Below are 23,386 nucleotides of genomic sequence, written 5' to 3' on the forward strand. Positions count from 1 at the left end.
GGTGTACCACTTCCTCCAGCTAGGCGCCACCTCTCAGTTTCCAAAATGTCCCCAAATAGCGCCACCACCCGGGAACCAAGCGTTCACCATGTGGGCCTGCAGGGAACGTTTCCTGTTTAAAGGATAGCACACAGCAAATGGGGATGTGCTTAACTACGCGCTTAAACACCCGTAAAAATGGTGAACTTTATGTAGTGTATATTTTGAAACAGTTTAAAAGTGTAGGTTATGGGGAAATACATCAGAATGTTCATAAAGATTATTTGTGTGCCTTGGGTTATGAGTGACATTTCTCTTGTTCTTTTTAGTTTCCAACAATGTCTCTCCCAGCTCAATCAATGAGATATTTTGTTTGTTGTTGTTTAAAGGACGCTTGATCCCAAAGTCTCCCAGATGTGTAGAGGTTGATGGGGCTTCAGATGGTAACAGAGAACCAGAGCCAGCCGTCTTGGTGGAGAGGGTGGCTGGTAGAGACTTCTAGCCCACCCCCCACCCCCCAGCACCCTGCCCTGCTGGCCCGCCTCCTTCGCTGGCCCTGGACACTCCGAGTCTGTGCTTTGCCCAGGATCCTCTCTTCCCAGGAAAGCCCAGTCACTAGCCCAAAGGCGCTGCCCATGCTCTAGTGGGAATGTGGGTTCGGGGCTTTCTCAGACGGTCAGTACCCAAGACGCCTTCCCATGCGGCTCCACCCGAGTCCAGCTGCAAAAACAACATCCCAGACCCAAAGCCCTGTTATTGCAGGGAGAGTGAAGCCTGGTGCGCAGCTCAAGGAGAGGAGTTGGGGATCTGAACTGACCCAGGGGCAGGGGTACCTTGAGCAGCTGGAGGCTCCCTTTTTACCACCCCCACTGGGGAAGCCTGGCTCTGAGGTGTGAGGGGAAGGGATTGGGGGAAGCCTGTGGGACTTAAGGATTGAAGGACATCTTTGCCAGTGGCCTCCCTGACTCCCTGGGGACAAAAGGAGGTGGGGGTGGAGAAGGAAGTCAAGCCACTTGGGAACTGGCTGAGCCAAGCCGTGGGTAGGAGGCGGCACCATCGTGGCTCCTGGGCTGGCCAGGGGCAATGCTTTCCCACGGGGTGCAGCCGGCCACTGGGCTCTGTGGAGTATACACCCCAAGCCGGTCATGAGCTCAGAGAGATGCCTCTGCTTCCCCTCTTCAAGGGCAGGAGCTGGCAGCCAGGGCTTTCCCAGGCCGCTTCTTCCGTCTCTGCAGTCTGTGGGCACCCTAGTAGGCTAGTGTGGTCTTAGCTCCCACTGGTCTCATCTGCTGGCTCCCTAGTCATGTGACAGGGATAGATACCCAGAGGCCCTGCCAACGCCCCGAAGGACTGGGTCCAGGTAAAACCCCGCTGGATGGTGAAAGGCTCTTCTTAACATTCTAGTATGTTCTTCCGGGAAGAACTAGGGGAGTCTTCCAGAGAGAGATAAGCCTGGGTTAAAAGCTATCTATACCCTGTCCTGCACTAGCTGTGGGACCGTAATAATGGCTCTGAGCCTCAGAGTCCTCTACTATGAACAGATGTTAAGCCAGACATGGTGGTACATGTCCATCATCCTGGCACTTGGGATGCAGAGGGAAGAAGATCCCAAGACGGGACAGCCTGGGCTACATATTAAGATCCTTGTCTGCTCACTCCCTTCCACCTCTCTCCCCATAACCCTCCCAAAGTGGAAGACATTGAGATAACGTTTACCCTGTGGATCCCTAGAAGGCTCTGAGCATATGCAGTGTCTGGTACAACACAGGTCTTCACACATGAGTGCTCCAATGTGACTTTTCTTGTTTTGTGATTTCATTTTTTTAAATCCACTCACAGAGCAGCAGGTTTCAGCGCGGCACCTTCCACCCTCAGCCTCGGCTGGTCTTCCCTCTCTCCTCCCTTCCCCACCTCTCTGCCCCCCTTCCTGCTTATGCCCTTCCACCCCAGGTAGAGGCCAACCTGAGCCATCCACCGTGCAGCTGGAATTGAACTCCAGTCATGTGCGAAGGAGCCGCTGCGGCTCGGAAAGGCTGCCTCTTCACCCCTCTCTTTACTTTCACATGGCAGGTTCTGTTCCCTCCCCAGTGTTCCCTCTAAGCTCTCTCCACCATAGGCCCCTTCCAGTTTCCTGGCCTTCCTGGCCTCTATACACACTCCCGCACAAATACACACAGACGTCAGTATCAGTACGAGAACACACCTACTTGTTTTTCTGAGCCAGGGTTACCTGACTTAATATTTCCCTACAAATTTTGTAATTTCATTTTTATTAACCACACAGTGTTGATGGGCATCTAGAATGATTGCTTCCTTGTTGTGAGCAGAGAAGCAGTCAACATGGATGTACATGGATGTACATGGATGTAGGAGTCAGTGTTAACTCAGCCCAAACTGTAGAGAGCCGTTGGGTCTCAGCTCTACGCTTGGTTTTGCCCACTCTCCCATTCTGCTCAATGCAGGGAGCAGCTTGAGAAGCCCTCTCCCGCTCCCCCACGCTCAGGGCAAGAACCAGTCGGTGAGAGAGACTCCACTCTCAAGTCAGACAATGACTGCCTGCTGTTGGGATGTTTCTGGCCACGTGCATCATCCCAGGGACGGAAACCATTCCTGGTGATGGTGGTGGTGGTGAGGGGCTGAGAGGGGAGCGGGTGGAGCCTCCGGCCTCTGGGAAGAGCCAGCAGGCTATATCTACAAGTCAGCCATCGTGTCAAGAGGCTTCTGGGACCTGGGACACAGGATCCTGGCTGGAGGGCATGATCACGCAAGCTGCTGTGCCGTTGTGTTCTTGGCTAGGCGCAGTGATGAACCCTTCAAAGAAGAAAGGGGCCGTTATTTTTGTCTTGCTTCTCTGGTCTTTGAACTAACAACTGGGTCCTTATTAAACACACTAGAACACAATTTTATAGAGATTTTTAAAAATTCATCTAAGCTATGGACTCTAGACCTACTAAAACTATAAAATGTTCAATACTTCTACAGCCCATCACAATGTTTCAAAATCACCAGACTGTCATCTACCAATGTCACTATTACCCATGAACCACTATTATCATGTATCAATCTCTACCAACAAATGAGATCAGCCACTTAGTAAGTAAGGGGTGAGCTTGAGGCTGTCTCTGTGCCTTCTAAACCCAAGCGTTTACGTGGCTAACCACTCAATGTCACTGCCACCACAGCTGAAGGAATAACTGGTTAGTGGACCTTGGCCTTCACTCTTTGTTGTCCTCTTCAGAATCACAGATGGCATTTGTGTTTGTCTACCCAGGTGCTTGGAGCATCTTCACATAGCAGAACAGACCTGCCGTTTGGGCTAGCTGATCTGCTCGGAGCCAGCCCTCCTCCTGGGGCCGCCGTAGTTACCAAAGGAAAGAGGAGGAAGAAGCGTGGTGGATGGTGCTCTTCTGCATTCTCTGTGAAGCCTGGGAGGAAGAAACTCAAAAAGCGCGTGTCGCATAGTGAGTGTGTTGATCTGTGACATAAGCTGCAGAGAAGCATGTGTCACATAGTGAGCGTGTCGATCTGTGAAGCAGGCTGCAGAGAAGCGTGTGTCACATAGTGAGCGTGTCGATCTGTGAAGCAGGCTGCAGAGAAGCGTGTGTCACATAGTGAGTGTGTCGATCTGTGAAGTAGGCTGCAGAGAAGCGCGTGTCACGTAGTGAGCGTGTCGATCTGTGAAGCAGGCTGCAGAGAAGCGTGTGTCACATAGTGAGTGTGTCGATCTGTGAAGTAGGCTGCTAACATGCAGTTGGGAATTGAACAGGAGAGCAGACTTTTCTAACCACAAGCCCTGAGTCTGTCATTTGAATTTCTCTCCAAATTCCTATCACTTAACCGTGTTCAAGGGGACAGTGCCAGGTTCTACAAAATATAAATCTACATTTAGACCAAGAGAAGCGTCTAGCTCGGCAAAAGCAATGGAAGAATGGACCCACCTTGGCTGAGCACAGTGTCGGGCTCCAGGAGGACAAAGAGGAAGCTCAGCCCAGACTCCGGCAGCCGAGTGAAGACAAGGGGGGTTGTTATGAAGTCTATGGGGCTCTACCTTCAGGCCTGGCTGGATCTAAAAGCCCGAGTCGGCCTGTTTCAAATCATCAGCTCATTTGCAATTCATCACTCTAGGACTTGGCTCTGCACACCTCTCCTGAAGCAAATGCCAGGTTTTCTTCTGGGCAGTTACCTGACTTTCTCCTAAAGCAGAGCAAGCTCTCTCCTTGCGGCCAGAAATGTGGTGCTTGACAGTCCAAAGCCAACTTCTTTTCGGGAGATAATGTGAAGGAAAGAAACCCCCTTTCATACACAAATGATAAAAGGGCTGAGAAAGAAGTCAGAGAAACATCACCCTTTACAATAGCCACAAATAATATAAAATACCTTGGGATAACACTAACTAAACAAGTGAAGGACCTGTTTGATAAGAACTTTAAATCTCTAAAGAAAGACACTGAAGAAGATATAAGAATATGGAAGGATCTCCCATGCTCATGGATAGGTAGGATTAACATAGTAAAAATGACAGTCTTACCAAAAGCAATCTACAGATTCAATGCAATCCCCATAAAAATCCCAATACAATTCTTCACAGACTTGGAAAGAACAATACTCAACTTCATATGGAAAAACAAAAGACCCAGGATAGCTAAAAGAATCCTGTATAATAAAGCAACCTCTGGAGGCATCACCATCCCTGACCTCAAGCTCTACTATAGAGCTACAGTAATAAAAACAGTTTGGTACTGGTATAAAAACCGAGATACAGACCAATGGAATCGAATTGAAGACCCTGACATTAATCCACACACATATGAACACCCGGTTTTTGACAAAGAAGCCAAAACTATACAATGGAAAAAAGAAAGTATCTTCAACAAATGGTGCTGGCATAACTAGATGTCAATATGTAAAAGATTACAAATAGATCCATATCTGTCACCATGCACAAAACTCAAGTCCAAGTGGATCAAAAACCTCAACATAAATCCAGTTACACTAAACTTAATAGAAGAGAAAGTAGGAAGTACTCTTGAACTCATTGGCACCGGAGACCACTTCCTAAATAAAACACCGACAGCACAGACACAGTACAACAATTAATAAATGGGATCTCTTGAAACTGAAAAGCTTTTGTAGGGCAAAGGACACAGTCAATAAGACAAAAAGACAGCCTACAGAATGGGAAAAGATCTTCATCAACCTCACATCTGACAGAGGACTAATCTCCACAGTATATAAAGAACTCAAGAAACTAGACATCAAAGTACTGAACAATCCAATTTAAAAATGGGCTAAAGAGCTAAACAGAGAATTCTTGAAAGAAGAATCACAAATGGCTGAAAGGCATTTAAAGAAATGCTCAACATCCTTAATAAGCAGAGAAATGCAAATCAAAATGACTCTGAGATACCACCTTACACCTGTCAGAATGGCTATGATCAAAAACACAGTCTATGCTGGAGAGGATGCAGAGCAAAGGGAACACTCCTCCACTGTTGGTGGGAATGCAAACTTGTACAACCACTATGGAAATCAGTATGGCGGTTTCTCAGAAAATTGGGAATCTATCTACCTCAAAGACCCAGTCATACCACTCTTGGGCATATACCCAAGGAATGCTCAATCATACCACAAACATACATGCTCAACTATGTTCATAGCAGCATTATCCGTAATAGCCAGAACCTGGAAACAACATAGATGCCCATCAACTGGAGAATGGATTAAGAAAATGTGATACATATACACAATAGAGTACTACTCAGCAGAGAAAAACAATGACAGCATGAAATTTGCAGGCAAATGGATGGAACTAGAAAATATCCTGAGTGAGGTAACCCAGACTCAAAAGGACAAACATGGTATGTACTCACTCATAAGTGGATACTAGATATAAAGCAAAGAACCATCAGACTGCAACCCACAGAACCAGGGAGGCTACCTAGCAGGGGGGACCCTAGGATGACTGTGGCTTATAAGTTTTGGTTTTACTCAATCACTGGACAAGCCTCAATGAAACATTTCACTATTAGGATAAGAATTTGTACTGTATCAAGTTGATAATAGAAAAATAAACAAATAAATAAAAATGAAAGAAAAAAGAAAGAAACCCCCTTTCTTCCGGGGTCGATCTGGCAAATCACAGGGAGGAAGCTTTGCACACCAATCAGCATGGGAGTTGGTGACAGAGCAGACCTGGGCAGTGTGCTGGGCCTGTGGTGAGGGGCCGCTGGAGGCACCAGGAGGTGCTGGGTTGACAGTTCCACCCAAGTCACATGGGACCTGGAGGGGCAATTCCCAGCGGAAAGGGGGTGCAGGGCAGACAAAAACAACAGGTGTCCACCACAATAGCGCTTGTTCTCAGGTTGCGTGGAGACTGACTTACGCAGCCAAACAACCAAGAAGGATAAAAACAGTGATGCATTCGCATGCCCAAGTGTTGAGTCAAAGCCTTTCAGGAAAAGGAAGTGATCTGTGGCCTAAAAGCGAATCTTTAGCTCAGGAGAAAGACGCAAATGTTTGGAAAATGAGCCTCCAGATGAAAGTTATCATTGCAATCGTCTGATCTCCAGGTGAAGCACAGGAAACACTCCTGATAGAGAGAGCTGCCAGGAATGTCTGAGATGGGGACACTTGAGGAACAGCTGGAAGATCCTATCAGCATCATGGGATTCCCCGCAGAGAGAAGGAGCCTGATGAAGGGCTCCTTATTTTTCTTACAAAAAACCCGTCTACTTTTGGTTGTAAGTGGGCTATGTTCATTGTTTATGTTTTGGGAAATGCAGAACAGTTCACAAACTTAAAAGAAAAACAAACACCCTTGCAGGTATTCAGATTGGATGTAACTGCAAGTCATGAAAACACAGAATAGCCCTGACTTGAACAAAACCCACATTGGATTTGTTCTCTGCTACATGAAGTTCAAAGACACAGTCCAGGCTGCTATGGGAACTCTCCTCCTCAAAGGCCTCAGGGCACCCACGTGGCTGCTGTCACTCATCCCCAGCTCCCTTCCGTATCCTGCATCTGTATCATCTCGGCATCTACATCATCTCAGCTGGCACAGCAGAAATGGAGCAAAGAAGAGAAAGTGACACATCCTAGCACTCTCCTAAGGAAGGTTCCAGAAACAGCAACACATTGCCTTCCCATTGGCAAGAACACAGTCACATGGCCACATCTACCTGCTATAGACTAGGAAACGCAGTCTTTATCCCAGAGGGTCATTTTGCCCAGCTAAAATCCTATCAAAATATATTTTTTAAAGATTTATTTATTTATTATGTATACAATGTTCTGCCTGCATGTATGTCTACAGGCCAGAAGAGGGCACCAGATCTCATTACAGATGGTTGTGAGCCACCATGTGGTTGCTGGGAATTGAACTCAGGACCTCTGGAAGAGCAGTCAGTGCTCTTAATCTCTGAGCCATCTCTCCAGCCCCCTATCAAAATATTTTAAAGAAAAGGAAAAGAATGGTTTGGGGCAGCTAAGGGTCTGATAAGCTTGTAATCATACTAGCCAGATCATCACTTAACATCTACATATATAGACACATCATGCCCATTGCCTTAGGGTTTCTGTTGCTGTGATGAAACACCATGACCAAAGTAACGTGGGGAGATAAGGGTTGATTTGCCTTACACTTCCACATCACTGTCCATCACTGAAGGAAGTCAGGATGGGAACTCAAGCAGGGAAGGAACCTGGAGTCAGGAGCTGACACAGAGGCCATGGACGGGTGCTGCTGACTGGCTTGCTCCCCATGGCTTGCTCGTCCTGCTTTCTTATAGAACTGAGAACCACCCACAATGGGCTGGATGCTCCCCATCAATCACTAATAAAGAAAATACTCTACAGGCTTTCATACAGCCTTATCTTACAAAGACATTCTCTCCTCTCTCTCTCTCTCTCTCTCTCTCTCTCTCTCTCTCTCTCTCTCTCTCTCTCTCTCTCTCTCTGTCTCTGTCTTTTTTTTCCTGAGGCAGGTGTCCTGGAACTCCTTCTGTATGTAGACCAGGCTGGCCTCAAAATCAGAGATCTACCTGCCCCTGCCTCCCAAGTGCTGAGATTAAAGGCATGTGCCACCACTGCCCAGCAGGAAATTATTATTTTTATTTATTATTATTATGTACATGTGTATGGTATGGGAGGCAGGCACATGCTTTAGTACATGTGTGGAGGTCAGAGGACAACTCTGGACTTACCACCAGCTGACAAGAAGGCCTTTTCTCAATTGGGCTTCCTCCTCTCGCATGACTCCAGCCTGTGTCAAGTTGACATAAAAAGAGGCAGCACATGCATCTATGTACACAGGCAAATACATTCATTTGTGTGTGTAAACTTGAGGTCCTACCAAATATACTATTTGTGTATCCTGCTTTTTAAAACAAAAACCTATTGTTCAATCCCCAGCAACCACTGAAAAGTTGGCACACGTCTGTAATCCCAGCACTGGGGAGGTGGAGACAGGAGACTCCCTGGGACTTGCTGGCCAGTCAGTCTACCCAGAATGATTGACAGGACACCTAATTTTGGCTCTGGCCTTCACATGCATGTTCACATATACATCAAAGATCATGTTAATTTAGCACCAGTTAACAATTACAGGTAAACTAAAATCAAACCAAACCTAACTACCACACCAGTGAGCTGGCCACACTACCTGTCGAGGCCCTGGATGATACCTAGCACTGTGAGAATAAATAAATTAAAAAACCTATTGTTGTGGGACAGCAGAGGTGCACGCCTTTAATCCCAGCACTCAGGAGGCAGAGGCAGGCGGATGGAGGCCGACCTGGTCTACAGAGAGTTACAGGACAGCCAGGACTACACAGAGAAACCCTGTCTCAAAACCACTACCCCTACAAAAAAGACTATTTATTATCAAATTTATTGTAGTTTTCAGGAGGTCCCTATGGACACTCACCCTTCTCTCTAACCCTAGTCAGCCTCCTCCGACAGTGACATCTTATACAGCCACAACACAATGTTGAAGCCAGGTGGTGGTGGTGCATGCCTTTAACCCCAGCACTCGGGAGACAGAGGCAGGCGGATCTCTGTGAGTTCGAGGCCAGCCTGGGCTACAGAGTGAGATCCAGGACAGGCTCCAAAGCTACACAGAGAAACCCAGTCTCAAAAAAACAAATTACACAACAAAGGAACAACACAATGCTGAAACCAAGAAACATTGGCACAATCCCTAGAGCTTACTCAGCTTACTATGGGTCGTACATGAGCTGTAATTACACCATGCATAAGCACCATAATGGGAAATCTGGAAGCACTTCTACAAGACTTCCTGTGTTATTCCTAATCTCTCTCTCTCTCTCTCTCTCTCTCTCTCTCTCTCTCTCTCTCTCTCTCTCTCTCTCTCTCTCACACACACACACACACACACACACACACACACACACACACACCCCTCCAACTCTTGGTAACCACTATCAGTTCTTTATCGCTAGAATTATATTATTTCACAATTATAACATAAATGGAGTTGTCCAGTATGTACATTTTTGAGAACTGTATGTGAATCTGTGAGTATGTACATAACCATGCGTATATGAATGCATGTGTGTGTGCAGGTACATGTGAAGACCAGAAGACAGCCTTGGATGTCATCCACAGGAATGCAGTCCACTTCCTTTGAGTCACAGTTTATAACTGGCCTGGGGCTCACCAGCTACACTAGGGGCTGACAGCAAGTCCCAGGGGTCCTCTGTCTCTTCCTCCTAGGCACCAGGATTACAGGCACATGCCGTAACTCCATGGGTCCTGGTATCAAACTCAGGCCCTCACACTTCCACCCTGAATGACTGAGTCATCTTTCTGAGCCACAGGGTACTTCCTCGGGCTCCCTGAGCTGCTGCATGTTTCACTGTCCAGCTTGCTGAGTACTCTCCCGTGGTGGCAGGGAGGTAGCACAGTTTAATATCTGACAACTGCCGGATAGTTGGATATTTCCTAGGTTTCAGTTATTATGAATAAAGCTTCATAAACATTCATGCACAAGTTCCAATGTGACATTCTTCCTCTAGACTGAAGGACGAAAACTCAATCACTGAGTCAAGTAAATCCATTTTGGTTTCTTTTTTGCTGCTGCTGCTGCTGTTGTTGTTGTTGAGACAGGGTTTCTTTGTGTAGCCCTGGTTGTCCTGGAACTCACTCTGTAGACCAGGCTGGCCTCAAACTCATAGAGATCCGCCTGCCTCTGCCTCCCGAGTGCTGGGATTAAAGGTGTGTGCCACCGATGCCCCAATCCCATTTTAGTTTTTAAAGAGATTTCAAACTGTTTTCAAGAGTGCGTAGGTGTTGCCATGGGCATGTTAGTGCACGCCCATAATCCCAACACTCATAAAAGGAAGGCAGAGGACCAGGAGTTCAAGGGCAGCACCAGCTACATAGTGAGTTTGAGGTCAGTGTGATAATACACGAGATACCATCTCAAAAACAAACCAAACCACAAAAGAGTGCTTATATGCAACCTGCATTTAAAACTTACGTGTTGCCAACAGTTTTTACTAAGTATATTCTTTGTGTAAGAGAGAGGCATTTCTGTGTGAAAACAGGGGACAACCGTTGGGTATCCATCTTTGAATTTCCACCTTTTTTTTTTTTTTTGAGACAGGATCTCTTTACCCTTCATCACTCAGGCTAGCTGGCCCGTGAATCTGCAGGTTCCCGACTCTCCCTCCCAGTCCCTGTAGGTGCACTGAGATTACAGACACATTGCCACCGTGTGAGCTTTCACGGAGGCTCTGAAGGTCCAAGCACGGGGGACCAGTCTTCTGTGCCACGTGCCCTACCCACTGACTCTCCCTGGCCCCGTATTAAAACACAATACTCCATTGAATGGCTACACAATAATGATCTAAACTACCCTCTTAATTGTTCATATTTAGGGTTTCAACTATGTATTAGTGTGTGTGTGTGTGTGTGTGTGTGTGTGTGTGTGTGTGTGTGTGCAGTGCATGGGGGAATGCACATGCATGTGGCTATCAGATGGTAACTTTATGGAATCAGTTCTCTCCTTCCACTTCCATGTGTTCCAGTGACCAAACGCAGGTCATCAGGCTTGAGTGGGAAGTGCCTTTATCCACCGAACCAACTCGCCAGCCAGTTTTGTTTCTTTGTGTTATAAATGATAGTGGAAAGATCATTGTGAATTGTTGTGATATTTCTGATTATTTGTCTGAGATAAATTTCTAGGGCTGAGGCAACGCCTCGCCTGATAAAGTGCTTGCCTTGTGAGCATGAGGGTTGGAGTTGGGATCGCCAGCACGCATAGAAAAGCCAGGCACCATGGCGCATCCATGTAATCCCAGTGCTGAGGAGGGGGGCGGGCAGTAAGGAGGATCAGGTGGATCTCTGGAGCTCATTGGCCAGCTAGCAACTGGGTCCCAAAAATAAGGTGATGGGTGACTGAGGAAGATACACATTGTCAGCCTCTGGCTTCCACAGGTACACACACATTTGTGCATGTGCACCCTGTATACACATGCACGTTCACAAACACCACACACACACACACACACACACACACACACACACACACACACACACACACAGGTAAAAGGAAGAATTTGTCAATATGGCCATGAGGGTCAGAGGGGAAGAATTGGAAACCCCTTTGATGTCATTTAAAGTTATCCCATTGAAAGGTATGTCTAATACTCTCTGAAGAGCATACGAAATAGAGGCCAAGTTTCCACACAGTACTGTGACACTTGTGTTAGTGAAGCAGTTCGTGTCCTTAACATAAATACATCCCACAAATCCACTAGAAAAAGATAAATACCTACTGTCAGGAACTCTGGGCTGAAAATGACACAAAACTCCATTCAGAATCAGACATGGAGCCTGGAGTTGTGGTACATGTCTTTAATCCCATGCATAGCGTGGTGAGTCACTGGGACAGATGTGTAGCTGTGTCTCAGTTGAAGAACACTGGTTACTCTTTCAGAGGACTGGACTCCTATTCCCAGCACCCACATGGCAGCTCACAACCCTCAGGGCCATCAGGCCCCCATATTCCCTTCCTTAAACTAAGAAACGCTACACATCTGCCACAGTGACTCATTATGCTCTACAAACACACGTGGACAAAACACCCATACACTTTTTTTTTTTTCTTCAAGACAGGGTTTCTCTGTATAGCTTTGTGTAGCTTTAGAGCTTGTCCTGGATCTCGCTCTGTAGCCCAGGCTGGCCTGGAACTCACAGAGATCCGCCTGCCTCTGCTCCTGAGTGCTGTGATTAAAGGTGTGCGCCACCGCTGCCCGGCTTCATAAAATACTGTTTAAGGTAATTTTTAAAAAGGGAATGTGGTCAACATTCCTTCTCAGTCACCGCTTTCTGGGAGTGGGTGCATGTGAATGTGTTCACATGCATGTGGAGGCCACAGGTGTCACTCTTCAGAGAGCATGCACCTTGGTGTGTGTGTGTGTGTGTGTGTGTGTGTGACAAGAGCTCTCCTTTGGCCCAGGGCCCACCACACTAAATACTGAGCCTTCAACAAATGAACTTTTGAGGAACACTCCAACCATATGTAAGCTATCACAATGAGCAAAATGAAGGGTGATAAATATGGAAAAACACAAGCATCAATAGCAAGCAGGAAAATGCAAATAAAAACGACCCTGAAGTACCTTTTTCAAGTCTCCCTGGCAATCCCATGTGTTGATAAGCATGTAAAACATTTCTAGGAGTAGTGCACACTCATCTGACCAGTGTGGAGACTTGATCTACTTAGGAAGGTGAATGTTCCTATGGCTTGTGATGTTCTAATTACAGTAATGCGAAAATATGCACAAGAGTATTTAGAATTTGAATTTATGTATCCTCTTCCCAAGGGCTGGACACAACCAAAATGTCTCAAGAAAAATGACTACCTAAATTTTTATATAACCACACTGTATAATACTTTGCAGCAGCGCAAAAAAAGATGAATTTTAGTAATGTTCTACTGAATTTTGAAAAAAGCAAGTTGTAAAAAAATTACATTATGCTTTTACATATCCTAATATAAGTTTTTGAGCTTCTTTTCATATACATTAAAATCAAGCAAATTAAGCAGTATACTATTTAGAGAGTACAAGTACTTATTCTTTTTAATGTATTACTGTATTCTATCTACTAATAATCTATTACAGATTTTTTTGGGGGGCTAATGACAGGTACAGTTTTCTTGTACATCTTTGCATGATTTTTGTTACTGTTATAATCTCTCTGGAAAACAATTTGTCAGCTGTAAGGAAAGTCTTAAAGCTTGAAGATTCACCTTTGAGAGGTGTATCTTAAGTAAGAGATTCTACTTACACACAGACTTTGGGTTCAGACGACCCCAGATTCCAAGCACAGCCTTTTCCCCTTCCTAACTGCTTAGATGTTGCGATTCTCTTTCTGAGTGTGTAGAACGGAGTGTGAGAGCCTCCCTTACTGAGCTGTGTAAGAGGAAGACAACTTACAGCACCCCATACCTAGTAAGCTTCGGGTCAATGGGAGCGCTTATTACATTGCATGCACTCCCAGGCTTCCAAATTGGAGGACACCGTTTTTGAATCTACTGCTTTGAATCTCTTTGGTTAGTGACCGCTTCCCTAAGGCCGAGGATATACAAAGGCAAACTGCAACAAAAGGACACGGAATAGATTGCAGCCTAGCACCTGCAAGTTCCTAAATTCAATTTCATGCACCGATGCGGGGGGAAAAGAAAGGCAATGTCGGTGGGGAATGGAACCTCTCTGAAAGACGCACACCACATCACGCACTGTGACAGCATTTTTCTGGACGTCCGGAGCCCTGGACGCGCACTCGCGGAGTCCACCGGGCAACAGGAGGTATGACGGGCCAGGAAAGAGGAAGGCAACTCCCCCTGGTCGCAGGGCGGGAGGACCGCTTGCCATTCCCATAGCAACCAGACCGGGCTGCGTCGGAAGGGCTACCCGGATCGGCGCGCAGCCTCCCCAGAGGCCACTTCCAGCCGTCACTTCCCGGCGGCCCGCCCAGCTCGGCCGTATCCCGTTTCTGATTGGCCCCAGCGGAGGGAGGGGGCGGGCTTACCGTGTCCCCAAACTCAAGCGTGCCTCACCGAGCGGAAGTCGACCTCGCTCGCCCCGGAAGAGAAACTCTTGCGGCTTGGCAGTCGAGGTTCTGGCAAGTTGGGGTACCGTAGTGGAGATGCCGGGTGCCGCGGCGAAGGGCTCGGAGTTGTCCGGGAGGATAGAGGGCTTCGTGGAGACTCTGAAGCGAGGTGGCGGGCAGCGCAGCTCGGAGGACATGGCTCGGGAGACCCTGGGGCTGCTGCGCCGGTTCATCACGGATCACCCCTGGAGCAACGCGGGTGCGGCGGGCGACCCCGTCCCCACGCCTCCCTGCCTCTTTCCGTTCCTGGAGCGGGGACCCGCCGAGCCCGCCCCGCGCGCCCGCCCCGCCCGCTCACCCCGTCCCTCTTGGGTTGCAGGGGAGCTGATGGAGTTGATCCGCACAGAAGGCAGGAGGATGACGGCCGCGCAGCCCTCCGAGACCACCGTGGGCAACATGGTGAGGAGAGTCCTCAAGATCATCCGGGAGGAGTATGGCAGGTCAGGTTCACGGCCTGGGGTCTGGGTGGGACACGGTGTCCCCTCTCAGTGCTTGGAGCTTCTGATGTGGCTGTGTTGCTGCGGTTGCCCCCCCCCATCACCCTTCCCCACCTCCCCCTTGGGGTCTTGTTGCCTCCTTAGACTGCACGGGCGCAGTGACGAGAGCGATCAGCAGGAGTCCCTGCACAAACTCTTGACATCCGGAGGCCTGAGCGAGGATTTCAGCTTCCATTATGCCCCACTAAAGTCCAACATCATTGAGGCGATTAATGAGCTGCTGGTGGAGCTGGGTAAGAGGTCTGATCGCCGAGTGGACAGGATCGGTCGCAGGCAGATGAGGAAACAAGCCCCCAGAAAGTGTTCATTGACAGGGATGGACGAGATTACCAGTCCTCTGTTTTCCAGAGTTTGTTCTCCATGTGGTAACTCCGTCTTTCAGGACAGGCCCGCTCTTTAAAGAAGTCCGTTGTGATGGAGATTTCTGTTAGGGCTGTTCTTTTTTAAATTTAAAGCAAATAAACTTACTGTGGATATAGCTCAGTGGAAGAGTACCTTACCTGAGGCCCTGGGCTTAATTCCAGGCATTTCAAAAACAGAAGGTGAATTCCCCAAAGACCAGCTCCAGGAGAGGACGGGAAAGGAACCAAGATGGAGAGGAATGAAGATGAGGAGGAGGCAAAAAGAGCTTAGTCAGAACTAGGATGGGACAGAGAGGGGCTAAGTATGAGTACAGAATTGAAGCTGTGTAGGTGGAATTGAACCCCCGAGGAATAAAGTGGACGGATGAAAAAAATCATTATTATTATTGTGTATGTGCGCACAGACGGGGAGGGAGAGCATGTGAGTCATAGCTCCTGTGGAGGTCAAGGACAACTTTGTGGAGTTCTCTCCACCCACCTTTCTGTGCATTCTAGGGATGGAACTCAGGTTTCCAGGTTTGACCAGCAAGCACGTATACCCACTGAGCCCTCTTACCCACCCCTTCGTGATTTACACACACACACACACACACACACACACACACACACACACACACACACACCCCTCCACTCTCACTTGCAGATTCTTGTTATAATCAGTTCTTCAGAGATGGAAAAACTAGGTACTGGGGCTGGAAAGATGGCTCATGTAGAGTCCCCAGGTTCAATTCCCAGCATCCACACAGTGGCTAACAGGCACCTGTAACTCCCATTCCAGGGGCTCTGATGTCCTCTTCTGATCTCCACCAGAACCAGGCACACACAAGGCAAACAGACATACCTGCAGGCAAAACGTTCATACAATAAAAATAAATGAAGATATACATTTTTCAAAAAGGGAGATTTACAAACAAAACAAACTGGTGCCATCTGTGCCCCACACTGCCACTTTGAAACTCTTGTGTTTCTTTTATACCGCCACCCCCTGCACCTCCCAGTGGAGGTGTTGTGGCCACCTTTTGGAGGAAGAGTTCTGTCTGGGGACATCTGCTTACAGGTAGTACTCCGGGATTTGCCCGATGGCCATTCCTGGCCTTAAGTCATCTAGAGCAGTTGTAAGGAGCCAGCACAATGGCAGTCAGGTGACTGAGGAGTAGGGGTGCTGCTGGGAGATGGGGCAGAGGACCCCGAAGGAGTGAGGCTTCTAAGAGGTTGGGGTGTTCCACTTGGAGCCCGTTAACCTGGTGATAGCAGGTCTGCCAGGTGGGCAGTGTGTAAGGAGGGTGGGCTTCCCTTTCTGAACCTTTGCCCTGCCTGTCTGGGTGAGGCATGGCAGTTTCACATTCCCGCGCAAAACTGTTCTCGCAGAAGGAACAACGGAGAACATCGCAGCCCAGGCTCTGGAGCACATCCACTCCAATGAGGTGATCATGACCATTGGCTTCTCTAGAACAGTGGAGGCCTTCCTTAAGGAGGCAGCCCGAAAGAGGAAGTTCCATGTCATTGTTGCAGAGTGTGCCCCTTTCTGCCAGGTAAGAGGGGCTGCTAGAGTCGCTAAGGAAATGTGAAGAGGGAATAAAGGAGGGATGGGGTGAGTCTGAGCCAACTGTGAACTGATTAACATGCCAGGTTCAGTGGTGCACACCTTTAATCCCAGCCCTCAGGAGGCAGAGGCAAATGGATCTCTGTGAGTCGAGGTCAGCCTGGTCTACAGAGTGAGATCCAGGATAGCCAGGGCCATAGAAAGACCCTGTATCAAAATAAAAACAAAAACAAACAAACAAACAAAAAACCCAAACAAAAAAAAGAAGAAGAAGAGAGAAAAGAAAAAGTGAAAAAAAAAAAAAGGCATATTGGCAAGGCCTTTAGTTCCAGCACTGGGGAAGCAGAGGCAGGTGGATCTCTGTGAGTGTGAAGCCATCTTATTCTGGTCTAATTAATGAATTCCAGGCCAGCAAGGGTTACATAATGGGAACCTGTCTCTAAGCAAACAAAAACCACCAAAAAACAAAAGGAAAGATTGTTAAGAATTTTCAAGTTCCTATAGATATTTTAAAACATTAGTTTAAGAAAGGAGTCAGTAGGGCATATTACCTTGGGGGTGGCTGATGTTTGATCTCACTCAATCCTTAAGCAAATAATAGGTCTCAAAAAAGAAACACACAGGGCTGTCAGATGTTGTCAAACAACCAGCCGGGAGCTCTCTCGCCAGCTTGCTTGATTGTGTAAGCAGTTGTATTTCCAGTTCTGTGGCTACTCCGGAGTACCCTTTATTAGCGTCCCCGTGGCTCACCAGCCCGAGTGCCCCACAGATGGACGGGTTATCCTGGAAACTGGGTTACAGAACCATCCGGATCCAGTTACATCTGAGGGATCTTCTCACTGTCTCTCTCTTATCATCAGCCTCCCTGTCCTGTTTCAGGGTCACGAAATGGCCGTCAATCTGTCCAAAGCAAACATCGAGACAACCGTCATGACCGACGCCGCCATTTTCGCTGTCATGTCGAGAGTCAACAAGGTGGGTGGCACGGGGTCACGGGGTGAACTCAGGAAGTCCCGCCCCTGCACTGCATCACCGGTCCTCGATTAGAAGAGCCTCTAAATATGGCTGCAGCATTGAGAAGAATGGGGAAGAACTGAGCTAGGAGTGTTAGCTGTGAGGGATTCGCTCTGGGCTCCCACTGGTGTTCAGAATGTGCCAAGGGTGGGCGGTAAATGACCAGGCTCTCGGTTTCCTGGGAGGTGCTGCACACAGATTTCCAGGAAGGACGGGCCAAGAACAGTAGGCGTTGCAGCTTCCCATCTCATGCCATGGTTGACAAAACTAGAACTTTGAAGCCTTGTCTCGAGCCTAGGAGGCTCCCACCCTCTGCTGCCTGCGAGCCCTCCAGATGCTAAGGTAGAGGCCTGAACACGCAGCCTGTTAGGACTCCCCCCCAGGGTGCCTCACGGTTCTTCTCCTTCCAAAGGTGATCATTGGTACGAAGACTATCCTGGCCAACGGTTCCCTGAGGGCTGTGGCAGGAACTCACACTCTGGCACTGGCGGCGAAACACCACTCCACGCCACTCATTGTCTGTGCACCCATGTTCAAGCTCTCTCCGCAGGTACGCCAGTTTGTCTCTAGCAGGTAACTGACAGAGAAGGAAGCCGATGTGGAGGCTTGACTCTGGTCCTCAGCTTACTCTAGATTCTCGTTTTGATCTGCTCCTTGCTTCATGGGTTTGATCTACCACAGGCTGAAAAGAGCCATCGATGTTTTGAGCCAAGAACAGAATTGATAGTTACAATCCATCATCAGTAATGTCAGGATAACATGGGACAGAAAAGGGCCTGTGTGTCCAGTTGCCATTGCCTCAAACACTGGTGAAAATGCCAAGCGGGTTGAATCTAGGATCACAGAATCCATTCAGGGCCCGTCCTCTGCAGCCTGAACATCGGCAGCTGTTAAATGAAGGGTCACTCGCCAGTGACAGAAACTATTTGCATGGGAACAGCCTGCTCGGAGGTCTGCATGGACATACCGCAGCTTAATTAACCATTTATTTAGATTTAGATTTAAAAATGTTTACGCGTATGAGGGTTTTGCATGCATGTATATCTGTGTACCACATACATGTCTGGTGCCCAAGGAGGTCAGAAGAAGGCCTTGGAGTCCCTGGAATGTGAGTTATGGATGGCTGTGGGTGCTGGGGATCAAACCAGGTCCTCTGCAAGAGCAATAAACAGTCTTAGCCACTGAGCCATCTCTCCAGAGCCCTAACTAACCATGTGTTTATTGATAGGCATTTGAGTTAGTTCCATGTGTTAGCTTCTGTGAATAATGCTGCTTTAATCAGTTATATATAACCTTCTGTAGGCATGCATCTCTATATGTCTTGTCTATGTGTATATGAGTGGAATTGCTGAATCCCTTTAAAAAAAATTTTGTTGTTGTTGTTGTTGTTTTGTTTTTTTTTTTTTTTTTTTTTTTTTGGTTTTTCGAGACAGGGTTTCTCTGTGTAGCTTTGCGCCTCTCCTGGAGCTCACTTGGTAGCCCAGGCTGGCCTCGAACTCACAGAGATCCGCCTGGCTCTGCCTCCCAAGTGCTGGGATTAAAGGCGTGCGCCACCACCGCCCGGCTCGTTTTGTTTTTTTTTTAAGATATGGTTTCTCTGTGTAGTTTTGGTGCCTGTCCTGGATCTTGCTCTGAGGCTGGCCTCGAACTCACAGAGATCCGCCTGGCTCTGCCTCCTGAGTGCTGGCATTAAAGGCATGCGCCACCACTACCTGGCTAAAAAATATTTTTATAGCCAGCCATGGTGGCATATACTTGTAATCCTGGCACTCGGGAGGTAGAGGCAGATGGATCTCTGTGAGTTCAAGGACAGCCTGGTCTACAAAGCAAGTTCCAGGATAGCCAGAGCTGTTAAACAGAGAAACCCTGTCTTGAAAAAACAAAACAAAACAAAAAAACCCAAAATTTATTTTTTCTAGTTCCCCAGTGAAGAAGATTCATTTCACAAGTTTGTGGCTCCTGAAGAAGTCCTTCCTTTCACAGAAGGTACGGTCGGTGTGTGTGTGTGTGTGTGTGTGTGTGTGTGTGTGTGTGTGTGTGTGTGTCTCCGCCCATTTTCAGTTGTTGTAAGTAATCATTTTGATGAATTGGCTGCCCAAAGCAGCAAGATCTGAAATACTTGTACCTGCCAACTTACCTGTAGCCTGGCTGCCGCATGTTTGGAGGTCTGCTTCTCTGGCCTGCCCTGAAGGCCACAGCTCTGCTTGGTGAGCCCACAGCCTGTCAGCAGGCCAGCTGGTGGCACACACCCTTTGAGAGCAGAGCACCACCTGTTGGCCTGATCCTTCTTGGAAGTTGAATAATTTCATCCTTTTCTTTAAACAGAGGTGGTGGCAGTTAGAATCTCAGCACTTGCGGGGCAGGGTGCTGAGGCAGGAGGATTATCACAAATTCAAGACCATCCTACTCTATCTATATAGTGAGTTCTGGCCAACCAGAGACTCATGATGAGACCCTATCTCCAAAAACTAAAGAAAAAGGGAACGTCTGTTAGGCGCTCGCTGTATCTAGGTACAGGAGATATTGAGACCTCAGAGCCCTGATTGCGCAGACTTCTGTCCCACTGTTGATGACAGGCAAGGGATGAGGGTCCCAGGAGGTTTTAGGAAGGAAACCTGGTGGTGATAGGACTGTACCTAAGACTGGAGGGATCTTCATGAGATGACATTGCTGGAGTCCCAAATGAATGGCCTCCGCCATGTGAGGATTCGGGAAAACTTTCCGGACTGTACAAGGCGTGAGATTCGTGCGTGGTTAGTCAGCCGGAGGTGGCCAGACTGTTGTGAGCGCGGGGAGAGTTGGTTCAGATCATAGTTAGTGTGGTTGGTGGAGAAGGACTGGGCCCTTAGGGTTGCAAGCTTGAATTTAAAAAAAAATTATATATGGGTATTTTGCCTGCATGTGTATCTGTACACCACATGAAGTCTGGTACCCTCAGGGCCGGAAAAGGACATCGGCTCCCTTGGAACTGGAGTTACAGATGGTTGTGAGCTTCCTTCCGTGTGATGGTAGAAATCAAACCCAGGTCCTCGGAAAGAGCAGCTAGTACCCTTAACCAGTGAGCCAGTGCTCCAGTCCCAAGTTTGAAAATTATTTGAGGTGCTATGGAAGTCAGCAGAGAGCTTGGCTTGAGTGTTGTTGGAGTTGTTTTGGTTGGAGACCGCGGCTCTGGCCGCCCTCACACTTGCGGTCTACCTGACTCAGCCATTGGAAAACATTAAACATGGGAATCATGGGTGGCGGTCACCCGGCTCAGTTTTGCCCCAGCTTTCCAGCGTGCCTGCATTATTGAACTTAGACTCCCTATGCCACCACGTCTTAGCGTCGAGCCTCGGTTTCTTCTCTAGCATGCGATTGTCTTGCAGGGGACATTCTGGAGAAGGTCAGTGTTCACTGTCCTGTGTTCGACTACGTGCCCCCCGACCTCATTACCCTCTTTATCTCCAACATTGGTGGCAACGCACCATCCTACATCTACCGCCTGATGAGCGAGCTCTACCACCCTGACGACCACGTCCTCTGACCCCGCCTGTCCTAAGTGGAACCGGCTTGGACCCAGAGCGGCGTGGAGGCGGTGTTGCTGCTACGGAGGGGAGTGGAGTCAGCCTGGAAACCTCAGTGTCCTGCCTTCCTGCTCATCCCCAGTGAGGCACGTCCAGGACTGTCCTTACCCTCCGGGTCTTACCTGTTGATTTGGGGCCACTTTGTGACCAGGCTGTGTTGTTTTAGGAACTTGAACCTTCTGGCTCTGTGGTGTGTTACACATACCATGACTCTTCGCTGGGCTGGTGTTTGCTCAGAAATGGCTTCCGACCTTTTCCTAGGCTGTGCCAATAAAAGCTGCTGGAAACTCCCTGGAGTTGGTTTATTATTGTGCAGAGCTCTGAATGGGCTGGAACAGCAGCCACGCAGCCCTTGCTGTGTTTGCATAGAGGCTGGGATTGGAGGGAAAGCGAAAACAGAAGTATAAAGGAAAGCACTCAGTTTCCTCTTCCAGCTCACGGGAAGGGCTCCGACTTTTCAGTAATCTACGGTAATGGCATTAAGACTTGAGCATCTCAGAGCTTCAACTACACTATCCTGGGGTCCACTTCCAGAAAGCTGCATCAGATCTTGAGAAGAGGTCAAGTGGCTCAAAGCTGCCCTTTTAGAAGAGAATGAGGGCTCCTGAGTTTGGGAGGGCTGGGAGGCAGCCTGGAGCCTACGCTTGCAGAATTACTTGAAGAAACATGGGGACTCAAGAATGATCATGTAGCGCAGTAATGTCGGCCTGTGTCCGGCAATGCAGGAAGGTAAAGTCAGTAGGTGTTTACACAGCAACACTGTGTGGACTGCAGGTGAGGCTTCTTCCTTCTGAAGCAGCGGGACAGCAGTGTCGCATTGAAAGCATTTCAAAAGCCTGGGTTTCCCAGCCTGTAATTGGCTTTAGTGCTCAATATTAAAGTCTAGAGAGGGGTTGGAGAGGTGGCTCCGTGGTTAAGAGAACTGGCTGCACCGGGCGGTGGTGGCGCACGCCTTTAATGCCAGCACTTGGGAGACAGAGCCAGGTAGATCTCTGAGTTCGAGGCCAGCCTGGGCTACAGGGCGAGATCCAGGACAGGCACCAAAACTACACAGAGAAACCCTGTCTTGAAAAACAAAAAAAAACAAAAACAAAAACAAACAAAAAAACAGAGAGAACTGGCTGCTCTTCCAGAGGTCCTGAGTTCAATTCCCAGCACCCACATGGTGGCTCACAACCATCTGTAATGAGATCTGATTTACTGGTGTGTAGGCATGCATGCAGATATACATATGTAAATAAATCTTAAAAAAGTCTGGAGAGGCCAGGTGGTGGTGGCGGCGGCGGCGGCGGCGGCGGCGGCGGCGGCGGCGGCGGCGGCGGCGCACGCCCTTAATCCCAGCACTTGGGAGGCAGAGGCAGGTGGATCTCTTGAGTTTGAGGCCAGCTTGGTCTATAGAGCAAGTTCCAGGACAGCCAGGACTACACAGAGAAACCCTATCTTGAAAAGCAAAAAAAAAAAAAAAAAAAAAAAAAAATCTAAGGAGCAACACATTTAACAAATCCCAATTTCTTGCTTTTCTGAAGACTTGGATCTGGCCATTGCCAAATGACAGGTATGTGGCTTCCCCAGTGTGTTGGTGGCCCAGTGGTGAGCACAGCGCACAGCAGCCTTCCAAAGGTTGTAGTTGGCTACAGTTAGCTAACATGATTCCATTAGGTTGGAAATGGTGGACTACCGGTCTGGTCAGAGGTCCTCACGTTACCCTTTGGAGTGGGAGACAGCTGTAAGGAAGTCCACTTTGTATTCCACTAGGGTGGTGGTGAGAGGTCACACAGTGTGTAATGTGACCCTAAACCATGGCACATGCATGCAGAATCAAAAGCTGGAAGATCACCAGTGACAGCAAGCTAATTTTACTTGAGGTAGATTCCAGTCTAGGTGTGGTACTTCACAATGTAGAAAGGCCCTGCAGGTGAACCAAGTGACTCCGTTAGCACCCACTGGTCTAAAGACAGGAGATCTTGTCACAAAGGCTCTTGTGGCAGTGCCCGGATGGAGGGAAGGAGCTTAGGAATCTGCATGTTTAACCTTACAACCCTGAGTGATTTGGATGGGTAGTTCGATACCCACACTTCTTCGGTAAGCTGGTTGGAAGCAAGTTTTATAAGGGAAAGGCCGTGGGGCTGACACCAATTTGAGAGGTCTCTGCTTTGGGCTTTGGTGGGGGATGGTCATGAGTTCAAAGAGGGTCAGCCTCAAAGTCCTAAGAAGAGCCTGACTCACTCACTCAGACTTCTGTCAATTATTTCCTAAACAGAGAAGACCCCGTGCTTTCTTAGGAAG

The 23,386-nt window shown here is 48.2% G+C and overlaps 1 protein-coding gene and 1 long non-coding RNA gene across 2 annotated transcripts; one reads left to right on the forward strand and one right to left on the reverse strand.

Annotated features, from left to right (window-relative positions):
• Positions 1–2,230: 2,230 nt before the first annotated feature.
• On the reverse strand, positions 2,231–13,940 carry LOC143268468 (uncharacterized). Its single transcript, XR_013044420.1, has 2 exons — positions 13,749–13,940; positions 2,231–2,790 (listed from the first exon to the last, which is right to left on the reverse strand). It is a non-coding gene; the product is annotated as an uncharacterized LOC143268468 (long non-coding RNA).
• A 138-nt stretch (positions 13,941–14,078) lies between these two features.
• On the forward strand, positions 14,079–21,390 carry Eif2b2 (eukaryotic translation initiation factor 2B subunit beta). The gene is made up of 8 exons (XM_016001409.3): positions 14,079–14,320; positions 14,441–14,561; positions 14,703–14,851; positions 16,349–16,512; positions 17,403–17,498; positions 17,950–18,087; positions 19,457–19,523; positions 20,903–21,390. The coding sequence occupies exons 1-8, from the start codon at positions 14,158–14,160 to the stop codon at positions 21,058–21,060; spliced, it is 1,056 nt and encodes a 351-aa protein (XP_015856895.1). The 5' UTR covers positions 14,079–14,157; the 3' UTR covers positions 21,061–21,390.
• Positions 21,391–23,386: the final 1,996 nt, after the last annotated feature.

The sequence above is a fragment of the Peromyscus maniculatus genome, chromosome 14 (genome assembly GCF_049852395.1).
Source record: "Peromyscus maniculatus bairdii isolate BWxNUB_F1_BW_parent chromosome 14, HU_Pman_BW_mat_3.1, whole genome shotgun sequence".
Lineage (NCBI taxonomy): Eukaryota > Metazoa > Chordata > Mammalia > Rodentia > Cricetidae > Peromyscus > Peromyscus maniculatus.